At 37.2% G+C, this 23,619-nt stretch overlaps 1 protein-coding gene across 1 annotated transcript; it reads right to left on the bottom strand.

Moving 5' to 3' along the window:
* Nucleotides 1–20,496: 20,496 nt before the first annotated feature.
* Nucleotides 20,497–21,718, bottom strand: LOC149251909 (uncharacterized). The gene is made up of 2 exons (XM_089454026.1): nt 20,960–21,718; nt 20,497–20,872 (listed from the first exon to the last, which is right to left on the bottom strand). Exons 1-2 carry the CDS (start codon nt 21,716–21,718, stop codon nt 20,738–20,740), a joined length of 894 nt encoding a protein of 297 aa, XP_089310152.1. The 3' UTR covers nt 20,497–20,737.
* Between the last annotated feature and the right edge of the window lie 1,901 nt (nt 21,719–23,619).

Below are 23,619 nucleotides of genomic sequence, written 5' to 3'. Positions count from 1 at the left end.
CATCGAAATCAAGATCTACAACTTTCAGGAAAGTGGCCTTACTTGTCTAAAAATTGGCCTTAATGCTTCTTGGAAGGATGGTTCCTAGTGAAGAATTAAGGGAAGAGGAAACAAGAATGAACTACTAGAGGAGGTCTAGAATCATTCTCACCCACTAAGCCAAACATGGGGACTATGCGGTAAAGGTGGTATGACATAGAGTATAATATTTAAAGATATGATATTAAACATCTACGATATGCGACAAGAATATGGTTTACCGGAGAGGCCGGTAGGACAAACTATCCAAAGAATGGGAGGATAATCGACCATACCTAGATTCAGTGGCATCTAGGCTGAGACATATGTGAATTAATTGATAATATGGCCAGGGGAAAATCATCATGCCCCCTAGCATGGGATACTTCCCGCAAGGTTATGTAATGAAGGGGATTGATCTGGTATGCAAAGGTGGGAATGATGCACCCTAGTAGGAGGAGTTTGTGGAGCACCATTGAGTTATGAGTGCTCAAAAAAGGGATTCAAGCATCTTGACCAAACTTGGAACGAGATCCTCCAAATGATGATAAGGATATGTAAGGGTATATGTGCCCTCTAGTATGCTATGGACATACTGGATGTATTTAGATTGGTGACTCCAAATATGGAAGGATGTATGCAAGATTGTGCATATCATCCCATGGATAGCCAAGGGTAGTCATGGCTTCCATGATGTCCTCATCAGAATGGAAGATGGGGGACGAGAGCAAGATTGACTACATGATGTGGTAGTGGTACCTGGTGCATCATCATGATAAGAAGGTTCACAAATGCATCATCTGGAATGGTAGACGACGATCTAGTAGATGGAAAATCTACTCATGTTGAGACTTAGGCTTCTGACGAAGGAGGATCAATAGAAGCATGTGCAGAAACCTCATAGAGGTTTTCCTACAAGGAACTCAAGGATGATGACAGGTAAAGGATATGGATAGGGTAGTTCGTCATCTCAAAATATGGGGGAGGGATCACGCTGGTGGGACCAAAGTCACCCTGTTCTAGTGTACTAGCGGTACGAGAATCCACCAGTAGAGGAGTAGGTGATCGACTATGAGTGGCATCATATTTATAAAGTGCTTAAAGGCAATCAAGAAATTCTTTAAGAAGAGGGAAACAATTGGAATAATGACCATAATGATCGCAGAAGTTAGAAGGGTGATTTACATGAAATGTTTTGAGTTTCTTAGCTAGTACTGTAAGGTAACTTGGATCTTCGGGAACTTTGACTTAGGAAATGCTTCATGAACTAAAGGTTTGAGATGAGGAAGCTTAGGATAGTTATTGGTGGCATGACCAATAGCCTTATACACAACACATGGAGGGGGTGGCTTTTGAGCTTTGGGAGCTGGAGGTGCTTTAGGAGCCTTGTCCCTAGGTTCATTTTTTCTTGGCTTTGCCCCCCTATGGATATGACTTCACAACAGGAGTGGGTTCTTATTAAGCTGGCAGTGGAACTGGAGTAGTGATAGGGGTCATAGGGACCGGTTGAACTAGGGTCAAAGCATGATATGGTATTAGCAAACCAGGAGGAGTGCTCGTAGGGGGGTCAATGTACCACACTGGGATCCCCAAAGTCGTGTTAGGGAGGACCAACAAAGACATGATAGGAGGAGGAAAAAAGAAAGGTATCTCGCCTGTAGGGTAATGTCCCAGCAGAGAAAATCCTTGATGGTTGAGACCTGGAGAAATAGTTCCTGGTGCAAACAAAGGGGAGGCACTCACAAATGGAGGAGGTCCTTGGGGGGTGGAACCAGATGGCTCGGTTGAGATGTTAACCGTGGGGTGTTGAGGAGCTAGTTGCGGATTAGATGTACCAATCTTCTTTTAAGCAGCCTGTGACCCTTGTAACATGCAAAAACTCATAGACATAGGCTCAGTGATAGGAGGGGGAGGACCGAGGAAAGCACCTAATAATGAGGAACCTTTGTAGACTTCCGGTGAAACACGTGATAGGGGTAGAGGATTGTTTGTGAGACATCAATGAGATAATGGACTGAGGAGAGGTCAAGGGTGTCAACTTGTATTATGTCAACTGGTTGATGGTGATGATATTCCCTTCATGGGGGAATCAAATCTTGCAGAAAACTACAGATGTGACGGCTGACATGGTATAAGTGTAACTATGACCCAAGAGAATGATGTAATCTAGAGGGGAATAAATTACCTCTAAGTCAACATGAATAGTCTTTCCTACAAGAATCACTGGACAATTGCAATACATGCTGAGAGGTTGGTAGGAGTGATCGTCCCAAACACACAAAGTGTTGGTGGATGGGGATAGTTAAGGTGACTTGAGTTTCTTCCAAAGAACAATAGACATCACATAGGTGGATGCGCCTTCGTTAATAATGCATCAAGAGATGATGGCATTACAGAATCATACTGATATCTGGAAAGAAATGGATGGAGGTAATGGAGGATGTTCTGTTGTATGAACGGGGAAGACAATCAAATGATCGTCTGAAGGATCTATTACACCCAAAGCAATTAGTAGAGATTTCTTTTGATATGGGCATGACTGGAGAACTTCCAATGCTAACATGGTAGCAGGGGATTGTGCCAAGTCATCTACTATATTGTATGTATGGGTACCTCAGTTAGAAGTCGTGTTACGGCATAATGGTCCCTTGGGGATCTTAGGAGGTGACACAACCTTAGGTTGAGGGATTTGTAGCAAAACATTTGGTGTCGTAGGAGGCGAAGTAGATTCTTTGGTTTTGGACTCAGTGCTTATCATATTGATGCGACCGATTTTGCAAGTTGATATCATAGGTATTGAGCTTGTCAGAATTCATCATGAGGATCTAGTAGTCACCAGGACCAAAGGTTGGGGAAGGTGGGCCACTTGACCTTGTTGAGGTTGAGAAACAAATAATCCTTATTGAGGTAAATTATTTGTGATGATGGCTTGCTGAGATGGTGCAAGATTATGAGGTGGTTGCTACATGGGAAGTTGACCTCTAGAAGTTTCTTTGGCTTCCCACATTTGCTGCATCTGGGGTAAGAGGGGACACTCATGAGTATAATGGCCTTGTACACCACAACATGCACAAGGCTTCTTCATACGAACAACCTTTTTTTTCTTTGGTTGGCCCCCCTATTGATGGTTGTTGTTGTTAAGTTGGTTCCCCTGGGATTCATTAGGTTGATTACCTTGGTTAACCTTGTTACCCTTTCTACCTTTCCCTTTATTCTTTTTCTTCGAATTTTTGGGATTGGTCAGACTTTTTCGTGAAAACACTTGACCCTGAGGAAATGGTGGCTACTAGGGCTAAGGATGCATGGGAGGCTTCGACGCTAGTTCCTAAGGGGTTGGAGCGCTTGTCGGTGCATAGGTATAAGATGATGTAGGGGCAATGGTCTGGTAGACAAGTTGAGCACTAGCTGACCCTGACACCTACTGATGTGGTTGGGTTAATGCATAAGATGTGTTTTGTCCTTAATACACATTGCTATAAGGAGGGGCATAAGGGATAGAGGAACTGGTGCCCCCCTATGGAAAGCCATAAATATATTGAGTATATGATGAAGGATGTGAAATAGCTCCAATGATACCACCGGCAGCATGAGATGGCCCCAGTACATTAGCACCACTAAGATGGGATAGGTCTGGTATAATGGTATACACATAACCGGATTGAGCATAAATCAATTCATATCTCAAACCAGTTTGGAGAGCCTCTTCCTCTATCTAAGGAAAGTGAGATGTGACATATTTGGAAATAGGCACGACAAAATTCCTAAGAAGCCAATTGAGGTAGACATTGTCTTCGAAGGGTGGAGCACACCACATGCTCCTCCTATGCCATTCCTGAACATGAACGGAAAGACGGGTGGTAGAAGACCGACAAAAAGTGGTCAAGAGCTCTGTGCTAGTGTTGTATTGGAGAGGTAACTGAAAATATGAGAGAAATTCCTTTAGCAAGTGTTGCAAAAATGGAATCATAGGCGATAGGTTGGTCAACATACCACTTCATAGCATCTCCATCAAGCATGTGTTGGAACAACTAAAGATGAATGGAATCATCAGTGATGGAATTGGATGAACACTACGTATGGAAGGAGAAGACATGATTGGTGGGGCCCTCTAAAGAATTACCCTCAAACTTGGGAATGTTAGAGGGAAGCTTAGTCAGCATAGCTGGCGAGCCAGCATCGTGTTGTATAGGGTCATTAATAAAGTGGCTAAAATCTGGTAGGATTGACCCAACCATGAAAGGTAGCATGGGAGCTGCCAGAATGGTTCCACAGACGGTTCTGCTAGATGTGACCACCGGGGTAGAAGCAAAGCCAACACCACATTGGGTTCCTACACTTGCAGTGGGCCCTGACATGATGATGGTATGTAGTGAAGGAGGCTTGGAATCAGATGAGGAATGAGGTGAACCAGAAGAGGAGTCTATATGGGGAATTGGGGGAATATAAACTCGAACCTTGTGGGGAGGAGTAATATGCCCAAGCCGAAACTAGGGATGAAGGCCTAAGAGTCTCTGTGATGGACACCTTGGTGGCACAATGGTGGTAAGACACAAGTGACATAGAAATGATGAAGGGAGATCAACAAAATGTTTTTGTCTCTATGTGGGGAGATAAATTAATTAAGCTATGTCTTGGCTTGGTGGTGTAAACCAAGCACCTTTCGCTTAAGGTGTGCTTGTGTGTGCAATTTTATTTATTAATTAAGCCTAGACCATGTTTGAAAAAAGAAAAAGATTGTTGAAATAAAATGAAACTGAAAACAAAAAATAAACAACAAATTATCTTTCTAAACCCCACCCAAACTGGGTTTGCAAACATTGTGCTGGTTGGTGGCAAAATCAACTGAAAACACATTAAAAATGCCAAGAGATATAAGTGTTGGTGTGGTTGGGATCAAATGACACTATACTGCTGGAAAGTGGTGCAACAACAGCAAAAAAAACTAGTTGGGAAAATCGCAGCAAAAAGATAGGGAGATGGGTGTGAAACCTAGGGCAACCAATCGGACCTTAAGGCAAATGACCAAACAAGGTTTATGATGAAACTTTGGATGGAAACAACCTATCTTTGAAGATATGAAATAGGAAGGTACAAATATGGAAAATATGGCTGAAATATCTAGAAAAACTTAGACTTCTTATTCAGCTAAACTCCTCATATAAAGGTGGAAGCATATTAGAAACCCTAAAGAGGTTAATTTCCACTTCGACATGAAAAAAGAGTAGATCAAGGCCTAAGTGGGGTGAGTTAGTGGTCAGCCAACCCAACAGGTAGCTCTTGGAAAAACCCAGAAATAGATCTGAAAAAATCCCATAAACCCTAAAAATCGCAAGTAGTGACCTCATTCCAGGGATAACACACTTTTTGGGCCAGAAAGTGCACTTTGGACCTCCAGATTGCACTTTTGGGGAAGAAAAGTGTGATTTCTGCTCGATTCTTGATTGGCAAGTCTTGGAAACATTTGTCATCTTTGTCACATCTAGTTCCTGTGACCTACAGAAAAGACCAGAAAACTTACAGAAGTTAGAAATTTGACTGATATAGGGTTACAAAGCTAGTTAAAAACATTAAGAGATTGAAGAAGAAAAACACTTAGCTCGAAACTAAAGGTCAGCCAAGTTTTCATATTAGAATTAAAAACATAGTGGAGTCACCAAATTGTTATTGTGTTTTCTCCTTGAATGTGTACGAAAGGAAAACACTTTAGGCCCTGGATGACAAACAACCCTTACAATTAAAATGGTTTCTAAACATTGTATATCTGCAGCTAATGATAGAAAGATAACCTACCAAATCCCTGATCTATGCCACAATGATAGTTAAACAACAAAATGAAATAGTAAAATAAGTGCAAGTAACTTCAATAATCCAATGGAAAAAAGATATATAAGGAATATATTTTATTAAAAAACACCTAAGGGAACAAATAATGTTACCATTCCCCCTGTATGGGATGGGTTGGCTATCCTCAAATGTCTTCAACTTTTGTAGAGTCCCTCTCCTCTATAATGTGTAACACCGAGAAAACAAAAAGTTTGAGCTCAATGAGAACTCAAATGAAAAAGAAGATGGTGTGTGACAATGATAATAATCAAAGTTTCAATAGTGAGTGCAACAATGAAAATAATCGAAACTGAAGAATGGAAAACCCTTCTATTTATAGTAAAATATTATGTTATTCTCAAATAATGAGTAGCAACAAAATATTTTTAACCTCATTCTAGAATTAACTATTTGGAATATTTTATTATATTTGGTTAGAGGGAAAAAATATTTAAACTTTTATTTAGAAATAATAAATAAATAAATGATTTATTTATCATATCAAGGAATATGGTTAAGGAATAATAAGCAAATAATTATTTATTTAATTATTTATAAGGGATTTTGTCAAACATGACAAGGAATAATAACTAATTACTGATTAATTAATTATTCCTAGAGAAAAATAAGATAATTAATGATTTATATATTTATTTCTGATAACTGGGTCAAATTTGACAAGGAATATTAATTAAACAATGGTTTAATTAATTATTCCTAGAAGGTAGTGAAATAAATAGTGATTTATTTAATTATTCTTCATGGGTTTAATTATATATTGCTTAATAAATGTGGTTTATTAAGTAATTTCTCATAGTGAAAGCAATTTTACTATTGTAAAATTGGCCCTACATGGTGTACCTTGACCCATATAGTAAATTATGACTAGATGAGCAAGTTTTTGTGATAACATATACCATGTTAGATAAACCAAATAAATACCAAAATCAAATCCATACCTTAGTGATGTTTGGGGGAGGCTTATCTCATCCGTAGGATCAATCCACATAACCACGTACATATATAATCATAAACATATCCATGTAATAACATAACATCACAAAAACATCATGCATGATCATACCAACTATATACCCTGATCCCATGCATGACAACCATAAGCTTCACAACATCATACTTACCCAAAGAGAGCGAAACCATGCTATGATACCACCTTGTGGTTTCAGATATGACCCAAAGAGAGCATAACCCACTCTCAAACCACACTGTAACATCGTACCCTCTCACATCTACCCACTTTCACCGGCTTACCTAAGGTAAACATGAGATGAGGGGTTACTATGATATGAATCAACCTCGTAGATTACCTTAAGGAAATGGAGTTACCTAACTAGAACTTACTAACCCCTCTAAAGTTCCAAAGGATCCCCAACCCCTCTAGGTGTCCAATCCCTGAGAAAACTCACCTTTTCTTGGACCTAAAGTCCTATTCGTTCCATTTCTAAGGCCTCCATGTGACTATGGGTTCCCAGTCACTCCCATAGGCCTGCACTAGTGCGAATATGTCCTTTTTCTACTATTTTGTGCAAGTGACTCCAAGAATTAAGGATACTTTCGAAGGGCGAGGCTAAGCCTCTGCCCAAAAATCCATGAAACTTCTAGAACTCAGAATACATGAAGACAATGCTTACAAACCAAAACTGGAACCAAGACATAACCTGACCATCCCTAATAGGGACAATCATTTTGTCAAACACTAGGTACATATGTAACCTACAGGTCATGAATGCAAGTCTAAATAGGAGGGACTGAAAAATATTGTGAGGTTTAAGAGCAAGGTTGTCTAACTTCTCACATTAGCTTTCATAACACCAATTAGGTCTTGAATTCATTATTTATTCATTTATAAGTGAAAACATGAAAATCTCCATGACTAAGATATGTCATAAAACCATGCTTCTAACCAACATATAACTAGATAAATAACCATAAGAGAATAACAATTGAATCCACCTAATAACGAGTACATTTCCTTACTAAAAGTAACAAAAACTTAGCTTTTATTAACCATAGGCAATTACCAACTAGGTTTGGGACTTCCATGAACCACCCGACTTAGATTGGTCGAACCATATCTTGGTTTCAGCCAATCACCCCCATGCCATATTCCAAGCATGAATGTGGCATCTCATGGGATAAACCAATCCAAAGATAACCAAGGGAATCTAGAGTTTAAACAACCTCCACCCTCTCCATACCATGATCTCATCTAAAGCGGTGTCTAGATCAAAAAACTGAAATGAGCTTAGATGCCTTAGAATTGTTTCACCATCCTTGATGAATTTTCTTGTCTCCACCCTCAGTCTTTACCATGCATCTCACCATTACCAGTTAAGGGATTCCCAGGCCCTTGGGAATTTTCTTGAGACTACCTCACCTTGGATTCCAAAACCATCTCGCAATCAAAAGCTCAAACCGAGAACAATCCCATCACACCATGGCTATCTAAAAATGGAAAGGCTAGGCTAAAATCCACTGTCAAATACCAGAGAAACCAATGTCAATGACAACAAAAGAACCATATACCAACATGGACATACCATGCATGTCATAACCAACTAGGAAATCACACATGTAATGTATTACCTACAAGTATTCTCATTGAAGCAGCTTGATCCTTGCCTTCCTTTTCCTCCCTTGTCCTCCTTTTCTTTTCCTTTCCTTTCCTTGTTTGCATACATTCTTCCTCCTCTTCGTGCTTTCTGCTCTTGAGACAAATTCTAATACTATCTGATGATAAGCTGACAAAAGGCTACCAAATGGTACTATGAGATCGTTTTATTAATGAGGCCTCTTATTTCTTCAATTTTCCATTATTTTCTTTCATTTTCCTCCTCAAATACAATCTATGACCTTTCACCTTCCTTTTCTCCAAATTTCCATTATTTTCATAAATAATGTGCCAAAAATACCTTTTTTTCCTTTCCAAAGCCATAGCCATTTCCTTTGCCAATTTCCCTTAGCCATAAAACATAACAAGTGATTCCCACTAAGATATTTTTCCCGAAATTCGGATTGGAATAAGTGTCCCTTTCCCGTGGCCTTATTTTACCCTTAGTAACTTTGATCACATGAAATTTTAACCGTAATTGTTCACAACCTACAATTGCAAAGATGTGATCGAGTAAAACAAATATGAATTAATGTGGAAGAGAAAATATGAAAGCTTGACAAGGTTGCAAAAAAAAGGAAGGTCTTGCGTATGGGCAGAAAGATGTGTCACAACCACTACTTTTATCCAGTTCACATTCTTATGATTTCTATGGAAACCATAATAAAAAAAACATCGAAAAATTATTATGAATGCACCTTCTTAGCAAGCATGAGAAAAGGTTGAAACATGTTCTTTGCAACAAAGCTTTCCAAGTAATATTGCTCCAAATATTTGGCGATTAGATCATGAAATTTAGAGCAATCCTCTTGAAAACATTGAAATAATGAATCTTCAATTAAAAAAATGTGATTAGGATGAGAATATTGTGAGAAAATATATTTGATCATATTAAGAATGTTTTTCAAGATAGTGAGGACCTAACATAACCATCAATGAAGGCTGAAGTGCGTTAGCTTCCTGAGAAGTATTGGAATTGTGAGATAAACCATAAATACTAATCGATGTAAAATAATTGTCATCAAATATATTGGTGGGAAAATGAGAAAATGAATGACATTTAGTATTACAATCTGATGTACTTATTAAGGAATCATATTCCCAGTTAGTAGTTAATGAAGATAACTCAATTTGAACATCTCTTTGAATGCTCTAAACAATCGAACCAACTTCCCCATAAGTTGAATGTGGAAAACCATTTTCCTGTAAATGGTGACAAACTATACAAGCATCATAATCATCGAAACTTTAAAAGTGATTCCATAACAACAAACACGTGATACCAGTTAGGACATAGTGAATGGAGAATAATTCTATTCGCGTGATAACTTGTGCATTCATGATCACTCAAGAGGATTTTAGGTGTGATGAAGGGAAATATTTGCAATACAACATTCACAGGAAAAACCAAGAGCTGACTATTAAGAAATGAATCTGATAGGCATGATCCCTTCAACCAAAGATAGTCTTTGAAATGATCAACTTTGAAATCCGATGATTCTATGAGACATATACATTCCAAACCTAGGTTTGATGCGAGAGATTTGCATGAAGATAGATCAACTGAAGAATATTCTCGAATTAGATCAGAAGCGAAATATCAAATGTTTGAAAGATTACATCAAAGATACAAAAAATCTTTCAAAAATAGATTTAAATCAAGTGAAACCATGCAAATAGAAGGATTTTGTGAGAGAAACCATATCTGGCTTAGTTCGTGGGACTTACCAAAGTTGCGAGATAATGACATAACCATCAATGAAAGTTGAAGTGCCCTGACTTCCCGATAAGTCCTGGAACTTTAAAGAATTGTAAAATTTCATCCTAGAGATTAAACCAAGTCATCCATGGTGTGAGGAAAACTACTACTACTAGTTTCAATAAGACCATTTCTTATTAGATGGAAACAATCTATGTCACAGACTTGGCCAGATTTTTTAACTTCAACATCTAGATTACTCAATTTTAAATATTCACCTTATCACAAATATGAAGAGATGATGAGGGATCGAAAGAGTACTCAATGATTTGATTGTTTTCATTTTCATCATGGATAATGTCACCACCTTATGTCAATTGAGAAGTTAACTCATTAGATGAAAAACTTGAAGAGCATGGAGTATCTTTGTCGCAAGTAGAACAATAAAAAATGGTAGAGCACAAGGGATAGTGAGATGAAGAGGAAGTTTTGATAATGACATCCTCTTTGACCGAATTAGATTCTATATCTAAAGTAAAGTCTTCATGAGGAACTGAAAGATCAGATGATTCACCTAGGCATTCATGATCGCATATATCAACAAACTCAACGTCATAATGGTTACTTCTAAAAGCTGCAGATCATGGAAAATTTTAGGGGCTAATGTTCGCTTTCCATAAAAAAGATTCGCCAATTTCCAATTTTATAAAAGACGATTCGCCCAAATTTTAGAATATAAAATTATTTAACCTTAAAAATCGCCAACATTATATAGAGACTATATATAAAATAATTATAAATTTGAATAATTTTACAAATGTATCAATAAACATTTATAATTTGCATATTAGGGATTAGTGAGATTCGCCAATGTTTTAAACTTCAAGAAAATTTTCCATCCTTAAAATTTTCCTTGCTGCAGATTGATTGAAAGAATTGATATCATTTGATTCACTACCAAAACTAGGAGATTGAAAATCATCCAAGAATGGAAGTGCAACATCTTCACATGGAAATTTTTGAAAAAGAGAAGAAATATTAAAATCATATTCACCTTCCTACTCCTCTACCGGTGTAACGTGACTACCTTGTATCTAATGACCATTTGAGCCAACAACTCGAAAATGAAGATTGTGTGAAAAACTAGTTGCTGGAGGCGATTGACTGAGTTGATCATGGTTCAAAGAGTCATGGCATGTAGACGATAGAGGATAACAAAAATCTAGATCAGATTCAAGACTAGAGCTATGAGTAGTAACATCATCTTGTGGAATGGAGGACTTAGTCTTCACCATGGGATTCATGAAGCATTCTAGGATTTCATCCATTGAATCTGAGTCATGAAACAGATAAGAAGAAGGAGAAGATGGATTAGGAATTTGATTAACAGATCTCCCAAATTTATTATCATGGAAAGGATGCACCCACAATGGAACTAAAAAGGGAGGAGGACAATGAACAAAAGTAATTCTAGATTCCTTCTCTAAAATTAGAGGTGTCTCATAATTTACAAGATTTGGGGAAGTTGAAACATTAGGAGGTTTATACTCATCATGCAGAGATACGTTGATCCGGATTTAAATAGGAATGAAACAAATTATAGAGATAACCATAAACAAAGATATGAGATAACCATAAATATAGAGATGCAATGGAAATAATACTTCATTTCATTACTGTAAATACTGAAATATGCTTACAAACAGAAATGGAAATAAACTAGCTAGGGCGATGGTAGCTTATCTCTAAGAAGAGATGTGGCAGATACATGCCTCTAAAATATGTTACAATGAGGCTCGAAGGCCTATTTATTGTTGAGAAATAATGGAAAAACCTAAACATCAAAAAACCTAACCCTGGAAGATGAAACGCCAAACTGTGGGCCTCGTTTGGGTAATTTGGTACATCAACTTCCTGGGATCGTAACTTTGGCATACAATCTTCATTTGACGCGCACAATATCTTGTTAGAAAGATCTATCTGAGAACTACAACTTTGGGAAGAGCAATGTTGTTCCAAATACCCATGTTGCTCCTAGTTTTCCCAAAAAACATCATTTAGGGCCTCAAAATGGCTCCGGAAGTTCACGACCCGAAAAATGCTAAAAATAGTAAACTGTGCTACAACTAAGGAAACTGAAAAGATGAAAGAAAAAATGGTGTGGGTCGAATTGGACTTGGCAGGTGACCACCAATATCCACCTGGATCATTCCTCCCCCCTCAGAAGCAATGGTCCCTATTGTGTTGAGTTCCTCCATCTGCTGAGCTTGGTCACTGGTGAGCTATTCTGCAATCTTTGATGTGTCCAGTAATGGTGGGAAGCATGGTCGAGGACATTCCACATTGAACACTTGGTGCAAGTGAAGGAATGGAGGAATGATGTGCTCCAAAGCATTGTTTCCCACAACCTTGGTAATGTTGTAAAGACCATGTCGGAGTGGTTTGAGCTTCTGATGGGCTCTTTTCAAGCATTCTTTATACAAATGAAACTAGAATTTTTCGCCCACATGAAACTTGTGTGGTACCCCTGTTGGTGAGGAGAAGTTGTTCTTATGTTCTGTAATGATCGTATCCCTTTGTTGCTACTGCTGCGTGGAGGAATCCTTCGCGGTGGTCATGGATGTGGCTACGATCTTCCCCTTACTTTGGGAGTGAACCACAAAGAAAATGGATTTACTAGTCTAGGAGATGATCTTGGTGCATTTCTTAGCAGAGATCAGAGAGGTGGCAGTTGGTGGGGCTATCTCCGGTATCCTCTATAATGAATTACCCAAAGCAATAATAACAGTGCGAGGCCTTGACTCATACACAACATGTTGCCTCGACAAGTATGGCTAGCCTAATAGTACATCACGGACATCTAGAGGTGCAACATCACACAATACATCGTCTGTGAAGGACTTGATGCTGTAGGGAAGGAAGCACTGCTAGAAAACTTGGAGATCTCGTCCTTGGTGAAGCCACCCGATAATGTACGGCTACGGGTGTGATGTAGACGGTAGGCCTAAATGCTTCATGACTTCTACTGAAATGAGGTTCTTTTGGCTACCACTGTCGATAATGAATTGCAGCGGTGAACCCTTCACCCGCATCTATGAGTGGAAAAGATGCTACCCCTCCTCTAGATCTTCGAGCTTATTCTTCTGGATCTTGGTGATGGCAATAGTGATGTTGGGCTCCGAATCATTGATCTGCTTCCCTTTGTCACTCCCATTGTTGGGTTCTGACTCAGGGTCAGAACATGCATCTGGTTCTGAAGCCTTCAACTCGGCCACCAGCAACCGCTTGGTCCGACACTCACTTGTGCTATGAGTGGGGATCTTATGGAGCTCACACCACTTTCCTGTGTCCTTCTTCGACTTTTTGGTGTTATTATTTTCTTGTGTCTTCCATGAGTTGTCTTGGGTCACCCCTCCTTGTCTTTGTCCTTTGGTCTTCGAATTTGCAGATCCAAAGTCTCGCTTATTCTGTTTGAACTTCTACTCGATTTTGATAGCATATCGGTACATTGTGCTGAGCGAAGAGATGTTGAGGAAATCCATCTCTTGCTGGTTGTACCTGTGTCGGAAGCCACGATATTTAAGTACCAAATGCAGCTCAAGATCCTTTATACGCAACTATGTGCGAAGGGTATGAAAAATGTTTGTGAACTCTGGCACATCTTGGTCTCTTCCCTGCCACACCGTGGTCCACTTTATGTATTTGTCCTCATAGCTTTTGACAGGGTAGTACTGCTCCTTGATGGCATCCCGGAAGGAATCCTAAGTGGGTGCAACTGAAAATAGTGAGCCCGTAATTTCATCCTTCTTTTCGCAATAGGTTTCCCACCAGTCCTTGATATGGGGGGTTACTTTGAGAAGAGTGAAAATAATATTTTCCTGACTGGAAAAATCATGAACAGAAAAATAACCCTCTAGCAGATTTAACCATTTATCGACAACATCTTTGTCTATCTCACCCTCGAATATGGGGATTTCAAAATTAACTTGTACCTTAAATGGTATGGCATTTCTAGAGTAGCTGTTGGAAGCCGACGTGTCACCCCTGGGTAGCCGTTGAAGGATTTGGGCAAAGTTGTCCATCATCGCGTTCCTTTGTCGCTCGAGGGCTTATTCAAGCAAGACTTTAATAGGATCTCCTGCCCCTTTGGCTTTCTTTTCATCTGCCATGGGAGGCCGTAGAGATTTTTGAGGCTGGTCCTGCAAAGGTTCGACCAGTTCAATCCCTAACTCCTTATATCCCGACCTAGTTGGGGACATGCAATGAAAAAAAGAGAAAAATCATACCACTGTGATGCCACTAATCTGGATTTAGCCAGGAACGCAACAAATTACAGAGATAACCATAAACACAGAGATGAGACAACCATAAATATAGAGATGCAGTGGAAATAATACTTCATTTCATTACTGTAAAATACTGAAATATGCTTACAAACAGAAATGGAAATAAACCAGCTAGGGTGATGGTAGCTTATCTCTAAGAAGAGATGTGGCGGCTACATGCCTCTAAACTATGTTACAATGAGACTTGAAGGCCCATTTATTGTTGAGAAATAATGGAAAACCTTAAACATCCAAATACCTAACCCTAGAAGATGAAACACCAGATTGTGGGCCCCGTTTGAGTAAATTGGTACATCAACTTACTAGGGTCGTAACTTTGGCATACGATCTCTGTTTGACGTGCACAATATCTCATTAGTAAGACCTATCTAAGAATTACAACTTTTGGAATAGCAACATCAGTCCGCGAGCCCATGTTGCTCCTGGTTTTCCCAAAAAACGTAGTTTAGGGCCTCAAAATAGCTCCAGAAGTTCAGGACCCGAAAAATGCATAAAAATAGTAAATTGTGCTATAATTAAGGAAACTGAAAAGCTGAAAGAAACAATGGTGGGGGTCCAAGTGGACTTGGCAGGTGACCACCAATATCCACCTGGATCATATGTGAACCAAACGCTTAATTTTTTTTAAAGAAATCCCAATTTGTGTCTTCTTCAAGAAATCCATAATCAAGGTGAAGGAATTGATAAAATTAATCATCAACTGAATCATTAGGCTTCATTCTTAGCTAATTGATAGCTTTAATAGAATCTCAGTAATAAACCCTATTGAAGGCTTGAAAAATATCCTTAAGGAAATGATGAAATGAATGGATGGAAGGAGATGGTAAGTTATGACACCATCGATTAACATGACCTTCAAGGGTGAGGAAGGAAGCCACACCAGTAAAATCTTCATCATTGATTTCGTAACATTCATAAAATTTAAGAAAATTAGAAATGTGAACAGTTATGGGTGTTCCATACTCGCCATTAAACTTCAATTGAGATAAGTGATAAAGAGGCTCATAAGGGATTATCAATTTACCAGGGGATAGGCTAGAAAAACACCCCAGGACTATGATTTGACGATGAGCCATTTACGATAAGAGATTCAAAATAGAATCAACAAGAACAACTTGTCATCTAGCTCTCCTTCTAGCACCATTTTGTTGAAGGTGTTGTAAATACATCAACCAAGGGGGTATCCCCAATGTGAAGTTCCAATTAGACCTCACACTATTTGGAATAGGATCCCCATCTGGAGTATCGACCCAGTTTCCATGTATTATTATAGATTTTTCTTCGCCCTTTCTCCCCAAAAGAACTACCTTGTCTCTCTAATGCCTTGTGGAAGAAGCCAAGGTGAAAATTAATTTGCATGAACAATGTGGGTGCATATATAACAAATGGCCTGATATTTCATATCCCTTATGACTCTTGGACTACCCTCATGACTCTTTGACTTCTCATGAATTTTCAACATCCTCCATGACTCTTCACATTACATAGATGATTCTTGGAATTCCACTTCACGTTATGTTTTCCAATATAGAATTACATAATACACAAATGATGTGGCACATGATGACTCATGACAAGACATGACATGACACTAATGACATGTACTGCATGATGATGTGGCAATGCCAAGTTGTCCTTATTATTTCTTCTTTCTTTCTATCTTCAATAAGATATGTATCCAATGCTTCATATTCATGAGAGATATGATTCATTGTTCATATCTACCCTCCAAAGGGTTGTGAATGAAATGGAGTCTTCATGCAGTCCTGATATTTGGTCTTCTATTCTAATCTAATGTTCCTTCATATTCTTGTATAATGATCATCTTATCTCCTCAGCTCCATAAGTGTCTTATAGCATGTCCTTCTCCATCTCCGTTTTCATCGTCTTTCCTTAGCATGATAGAGTTCCTACATATCCAATACACTCATGACAAAATTACATATTTTTGATAAGCCCCTAGTCTAAGATGCTACATGATGATCCTGTCACTAAGCTGAACCTAGGTGGTAGGCCGAGGGACAACCTTTATGACGACTTAAAACAAGTGTGACACTAAAGATACACTTTGCGATGACCATGATGACACTTGTGTGATAATGCTTAAAACTTTAGAAATCTTTGTGACAGAGGTTTACAAGGTTATATACACTCATTTACATAAAGACAACCTCTTGAAACCACCAAAACAATCTTATGTACATTTTGCGACACTTAACATGCTAGTGTTAAAGTGTTAACGACACTAGTGATATGTGATTTAGATTTTGATTTCTTTCTCAAATATCAATTTTGATTTCTTTCACTCTAATTAGTGTTGTATTCATGTTATCTTCACTCTGGCATGTATTCTTCTCACCGTTTTTCACATATCACTAGTGTCATTAACACTTTAACACTTATCATCTTCTAGGGAAAAGAATTAAAAAAGTAGTTTTCTTCTTCTCCCTGCAAATTATTCTCTCCTATGGAAAATACGAAATGTCTTTATGTTTGTCCATTTGAATGAGATAATAGATGTACTTATAGTAGTGATGAAGAAGGAATTATACTCATGAATAAGAAATAAACCTTGTGTTTAGAGAAATAGAAAGTTGAGAGAGAAACAAATAATGACTGTGATATTGATGCAATGGAGAAAACTAAAGGAAATAACAAATTGTAGAAGGATCTTGAATTAGGTGAATCTGAAGTGCATTCCACATAATAATATCTTGTTAAGAAGAGATTTTAGATGAAAATTAATCTATACTATAGTTTAGATTAAGGGAATCACAATAACAAAAAAGAGGAATAAGGAATTGTTGTATGTTTATGAGGACAAGGATTTGAATTTTGATGAATTGAGGAAAATAATTGTTATCTAGAACTTAGCAAGAAGAAGTCCAAAGCGTAAATGAAGTAGTGACTAATCAACTGAGTGAATGATAAGGTAATTGTGAAAAACTAGAAGCCAAGATTGTTTCACTGAGAAATGACCTATAAATAGTTGATTGTTAGCTAAATCAATATCTATAGTTTGATAAGGGAAATAAAATTTTAGATGATATTCTTAGTAATCAAAGGTCTCCTCTTATAAAAAATATCTTGGAATATGACAACAAAGTATTCAAAGTCTTTATACCTACACATCCATTATTTTATGCATCTAGCATACATTCATGCATCTAGCATATCATTATGTAATATCTATTTGATGAACATTCATCTCTAAATTATTTCATTTCTTGCATTTTATCATGCCTATGCTATTATTCATCAAAATATGAAAACTTCTCAAAACATCAAAGAAAAGTATAAGCAAACAAGAGTTAAGTTAAGATAATACCCCTCAAAATTTTGACTACATCATTCAATCATGAACTTTTGCAATCTTGTTGGGATGAATTAGGGAATCTTGTCGGCATTATGCATTATTATCTTGTTTCATCAACTCAAATAAATATTTAAGTAACATTAGTGTATTCTTATATACAACGAAATAATCTCACATAAGCACATATGCATGTAGTAAATAATATCCACTGAATTCCAACAAAAACCAAACACTTGCACCCAACAATCATTTCTTTTCATGTCACCTATGCTAGAACACATTAAGTCCAAGTTTTGAATTTGAGAACTCTAATACTCAATCAAATTCGAATTCGATTGAGATTTGAATTCTATACGATAAAAATTCGAATGAAAAATTTTGAATTTGAAAAAAAATCGATAATACAATTCTTAAACATTTTTTAAATAATATATATTTAAAATAATTTTAGCTATCTTCTTTCTAATTTATTTTGAATTTTATATAACTTATAACTATATATAATAGAAAATCTTCAAAATCAAATCCACTCAAAAAGAATTTACACTCACCTCTTCCCTCCAAACTATATACTCTTTTCAAAAACCTATATTTTTTCTTTGATTTCAAAATTTTATTAATATAAAATCCTTGTTTATTTAGACAATTAATATTCAAATTTATTTTATAGAAAAATCAACCTTGTCTTTAAAAAAAAAGAAACTTTCTAATTTAAATACTTCTATTTTTCTTTCTTTGATTTCAAAGATTCATTAATATAAAATCCTTCCCTATTTAGAAAATTAATATTCAAATTTATTTTATAAAAAAATTAACCCTTTATTTTTTAAAAAAGAAGCTCATAACTCTACCATTTACCTTTGAAATTGGAAATTTTGATCATAATTGTTATTACTCATTTAACCTACAAAATCTAAGTAACCCATAAGTCTCCTAATTTTTATGTTTTTAACTCCCTGCATGCTATAAAGCAGCAATCTTTTGTTTTTAGCTGGGTGCATGCCTCTACCGCAGCAATTTCTATTTTACTGCATGCCATACAACATCAATCTATCTATTTGTGTTTAGCGAATGAATAATCTACTACGTGAATTTTTTGTCTTTCTCTCTGTTGCTTGACATACCCAACAATTTTTGTTTCTCAGTTACATGCCATACTGCAACCATACTACAACAATTTTTATTTTACTGTGCAGCATACCGTACACCATACCATACTGCAACAATTTATGTTTTTCTTTGAAGCATGCCATACCACAACAACCTATTTGTTCTTTAGTTAATAAACCATCTGCCATTAACTATGCCAGGTAATGAAGCATGCATGAGCGCAAATCGTTACTGCAACAATTTATGTTTTTCTTTGAAGCATGCCATACCACAACAACCTATTTGTTCTTTAGTTAATAAACCATCTGCCATTAACTATGCCAGGTAATGAAGCATACATGAGCGCAAATCGTTAATTACCTTCGCTACGAACCATATCGAATTTTATCGATTTATTCGGTATTCGGGGCTAATTTTCGTATTTTTAACGGTGATTCGTATTTGGTAACTATGGTTTCATTAGGTCATTTCATCAAATAGTCTATATGAAATGAATCTATTTGTTCTTTAGTTAATAAACCATCTGCCATTAACTATGCCAGGTAATGAAGCATACATGCGCGCAAATCGTTAATTACCTTCGCTACGAACCAGATCGAATTTTATCGATTTATTCGGTATTCGGGGCTAATTTTCCTATTTTTAATGGTGATTCGTATTTGGTAACTATGGTTTCATTAGGTCATTTCATCAAATAGTCTATATGAAATGAATCATTAAATTATTTAAGCATTTCTTCAAACATTTTTCATGCAAACTAATATACGAATTTATTCAGGTCTCCATGAAAATGATGCTTGTGTTTAGATGACCTTAATTGTTGGTTGACAAACTAGGCCTCCATGTAGATGATGCTTGTAGTGTTGCTTTTGAGAGACCCTTGATGCTACTAAGTTATGGATTAGAACCCTGATGATGTGTAAAGGTTGAAGAGGCTGTCATGATCCACTCTAGAATTGAGCTTCGTGTTTGATGCCACTTATACATTTTCTACACTCAAGAGTTGGTTCTTGCACTTCTGATGACTACATCATGTATAAGCTCAAAAGGAGGTTGCAAAAATGGTTTTGAGGATTTTCATGGTTTCGACAAGATTTACAGATGCTAGAGATGTTGAACAACAAGTTATTTGATGTTAATTATTATATTATTTGTTGCCATTTAATTTATACAGGTACACTAATTGTAACATAAATATTTTGAACGGAGAAAGGACATTTGCAACTTGCGAAAAGACAACCAAAACGAAACTCAAATTCAGTACCATAAGGACAAAAGAGTGAAGGCACATAGATTCGACGATAAAAGACAGTAACATAACATTAATGAATCAACGCATTCAATAAACCATGAATGGTTTCAGGTGGCGTCATTATTTGATTGGTGTCACCAGTGTTGTCTTGAGTCACTTGAGTAGCCACACCGGTGTCTGAAGTAGCTTTTGGTGGATCATAACTGCTTTCGGCATGAACTTCGTGCGTCTCCTCTGTGTCCGCAGTAGTCTTTGCTGGCATCATGGAGCTGTCCACGTCAGTCTGTTGCGTCTCTTCGGTATCACAAATGGCCTCCACATTAATCTTAATTTCCTGAACAGTCATCTGAGTAGTCTCATCACTGTTCACAATCTCTTGTAATTTTAACTCGGTGGGACTCTCCTCAATCACCTCTTGCTGTATGTGATCGGCGTTTGTGTCACAGCTGTTACTCCCACTGCAGGACTGTTCGCATTGTTTCTCTCCCTTTTCTTCTTCTGTATTTTCCTGTTTCTTTTCTTCTTCCTCTGTATTTTCCTGTTAATGTTTCTCTTCTCCCTCTCCTTCTGGTTGTTGTGACGTTGTAGTCGACATTGATACATCGTCTAATAGAGATGATGTTGAAGCGTATCTTTCAAATATGCCCATCATTTCTGCTCCTTTCTCAAATTCGACCTGAATGCAAGCAGATTCACAATCAAATGTTATTAATCGCAAAACAATTTTTCAATATAATCAAACCTACTCTACTCTGTAACCAACCTGCATCCATCCATCCATTATCGGATCTGCATTTGCGTACTCGATGTGTTCTGCATGGCCCTCACCTTGACCTTGGACCGGGGTGGATCTTTCGCCCTCGATGACATTCATTCTCATCAGTCGCTCTGTGATGTTGCCCACATCTTGAGACAATGATGCAGCATTACTATTATCGTTAGTATAATTATTGTCCCTAAACACCCTTCCTCTTCCTTTCCCTCTGCCACGTCGTGCTTGAACAACATTACTATATCTTCCATTGGAATGCCTGCCGGAGCTTCTCCCTCTCCCTGCGTCGAACAAACGTCGTGGTTGGGGTTGTAATTGCAATTGTGGCTGTTGTTGCAATTGATAAGAGCCATCGGCATATGGAGGATAATAACGATGGTTGTGAATATAATTAAGAGCATTTTCATCATAATAACCATAATAACCACCATATAGAGTACCGGGTTCGTTGAAATAATACCCCCCGTTATACCCATTAATATTCACATCCATTGCAGGCCGTGGATTAGAATGTGCGTACCCATTCGGATTCATATCCATTGCAGGTGGTGGAATAGGATATGTGTACCCATTTGGATTCATATCCATTGCAGGCGGTGGGGGCGGTGGATTTGGGTATGTGTACCCATTCGGATTCATATCCACTGCAGGCGGTGGAGGCGTTGGATTAGGGTATGTGTACCCATTCGGATTCATATCCATTGCAGGTGATGGATTAGGGTATGTGTACCCATTCGGATTCACATCCATTGCAGGCGGTGGATTAGGATATGTGTAATTTGTTTGCACATGTGTCACATTATTTAAATTTTAGGGTACCAGGGTAATATACGCCATTATATAAATATGGGACTCGGCCCTGCCACTGCCCTTGCCCCTGTATCGTCGTATCGGTATTTTGAATATTTGAGTTTGCGCTGTTTCCTGCAACATTAACATTAGAGATACCGTCACCCTCATGCCCATTATTTGTCATGTCCAATACCCTATTATGCACATATGGGACTCGGCCCGGATCATGATCTTGTCCCTGCCCCTGGACCACCGTATTCTTATTTTGAATATTTGAGTTTGCACCGTTTCCTGAAACATTAACATTAGATACACCGTCACCCTCATGCCCATTATTCGCCATGTTCGTAAGTGGAGCTCTCAAAGAACGCACCAGAATATTCTTCTCTCAGTCGAACTCCTTCGAATTTCTATTCCGAGATACGTATTATATCTTTCAGATCAGATTCCATGGCTGACGAAAAATGGGTTATGCATGAAAATTAACCAAAATGTTTATGATATATATAGAGCAATGGCCTTTATACACAACTATATTTGGGGTCGGCCTTTTCCAGGGACGCTCTTTAATAATTTCGTGGTCTCGTTATTCCCCCCATATTACGGTCCTTAATTATTCTTATCTATCCCAGAAATCCAAACCAGTCAACATAGGCTTTAATTTTGAGTCGGCCTCTTAGGAAGCTATTTATAAACTTTATGAGCATAGTCAAATATATTTTTGTATTTCATCATAGTTATGAGCACAAATAATAATATCCATAATAAAATCTTGTGCCCCTCAAATGATTCCGGAGTGACCGAAGTTTAATTTATATTTAATAAAATGTCAATTATTCAACAATGATTTATTAAAATAGTTTTTAAAGGATAATTTCTATTTGTATAGAATATCAATTATTTAAACCATGATTTATTAAAATAATTTTAATTTCGATTATCATAATGGGTTATTGTAAATCATATAGGATATGGAAATCATTTAAAGAAATAATTTAACATAACATTTTATGGTAATTTCCAATTATTTATATAGGTTTTATGAAAAGAGTTAATATTTACGTGTCAATTGGATTTATTTTGAGTTGTTGGGAGTAATAGTTATTATCATCCTCACCCAAGTTCAATTCTCGAAAATAACATGATGAGCCTTTGAAGCTTTTCTTTGGGCCTTGAAGTGTCTTACCCACACCTATGAGTTGGAGGGTGGCCTTTTTCATTACAACTAATAAAAAAGGAAAATACTAGGAAAAGAGTTAATACATATAAGTTTTGACCCAAAAAAAATTTATTGAATGAGCCATGTTGGAGGGTGGAGTGTTTTGTTACATGGAAGAAAAAAGTAAAAGAGTTAAATCTCAACAAAGTTGAGGTTTATACTTGATATAGAATATTTTACCCAAAAATCTTATGGTGATAAAAATAATGCCTCATTTTGAGCCTTGCTGTTAAATGACATTGAGCCTTGAAGAGTTTCTTATCCACTCCTTTGATATGCAGTGTGGAGTGTTTTCTTACATGGAAGAAAAAAAATAAAAGAGTTAATGCTAAAGTTGAGGCTTATACTTGATTGATATACAACTTTTTACCAAAAAAACTTATAGTGATAGAGATAATGCCTTCTTCTCTCAAATTTTGTTTGATCATTGGCATAAGAAACAACCTCCCAATATTTCAATTGGGGATGGAATCGTTGTTATGATCGACCCTTAGTCAAGTCATTTTACATCAAATGGTAGATGTTAAAGTGAAACTGTCACCTTTTCTTGTTAAGGGGTGTCCAATTTTTAGTGATCTCACCAAGGACGGAAGAGAACCTTTTCATACCAAGCACTTATCATAATTCTTGGCCATTTTGA

This window comes from Pinus tabuliformis, chromosome 7 (assembly GCF_031772625.1).
Source record: "Pinus tabuliformis cultivar Carrire ecotype Pingquan chromosome 7, CPIR1, whole genome shotgun sequence".
NCBI lineage: Eukaryota > Viridiplantae > Streptophyta > Pinopsida > Pinales > Pinaceae > Pinus > Pinus tabuliformis.
This window is presented reverse-complemented; position numbering and strand designations above follow the sequence as displayed.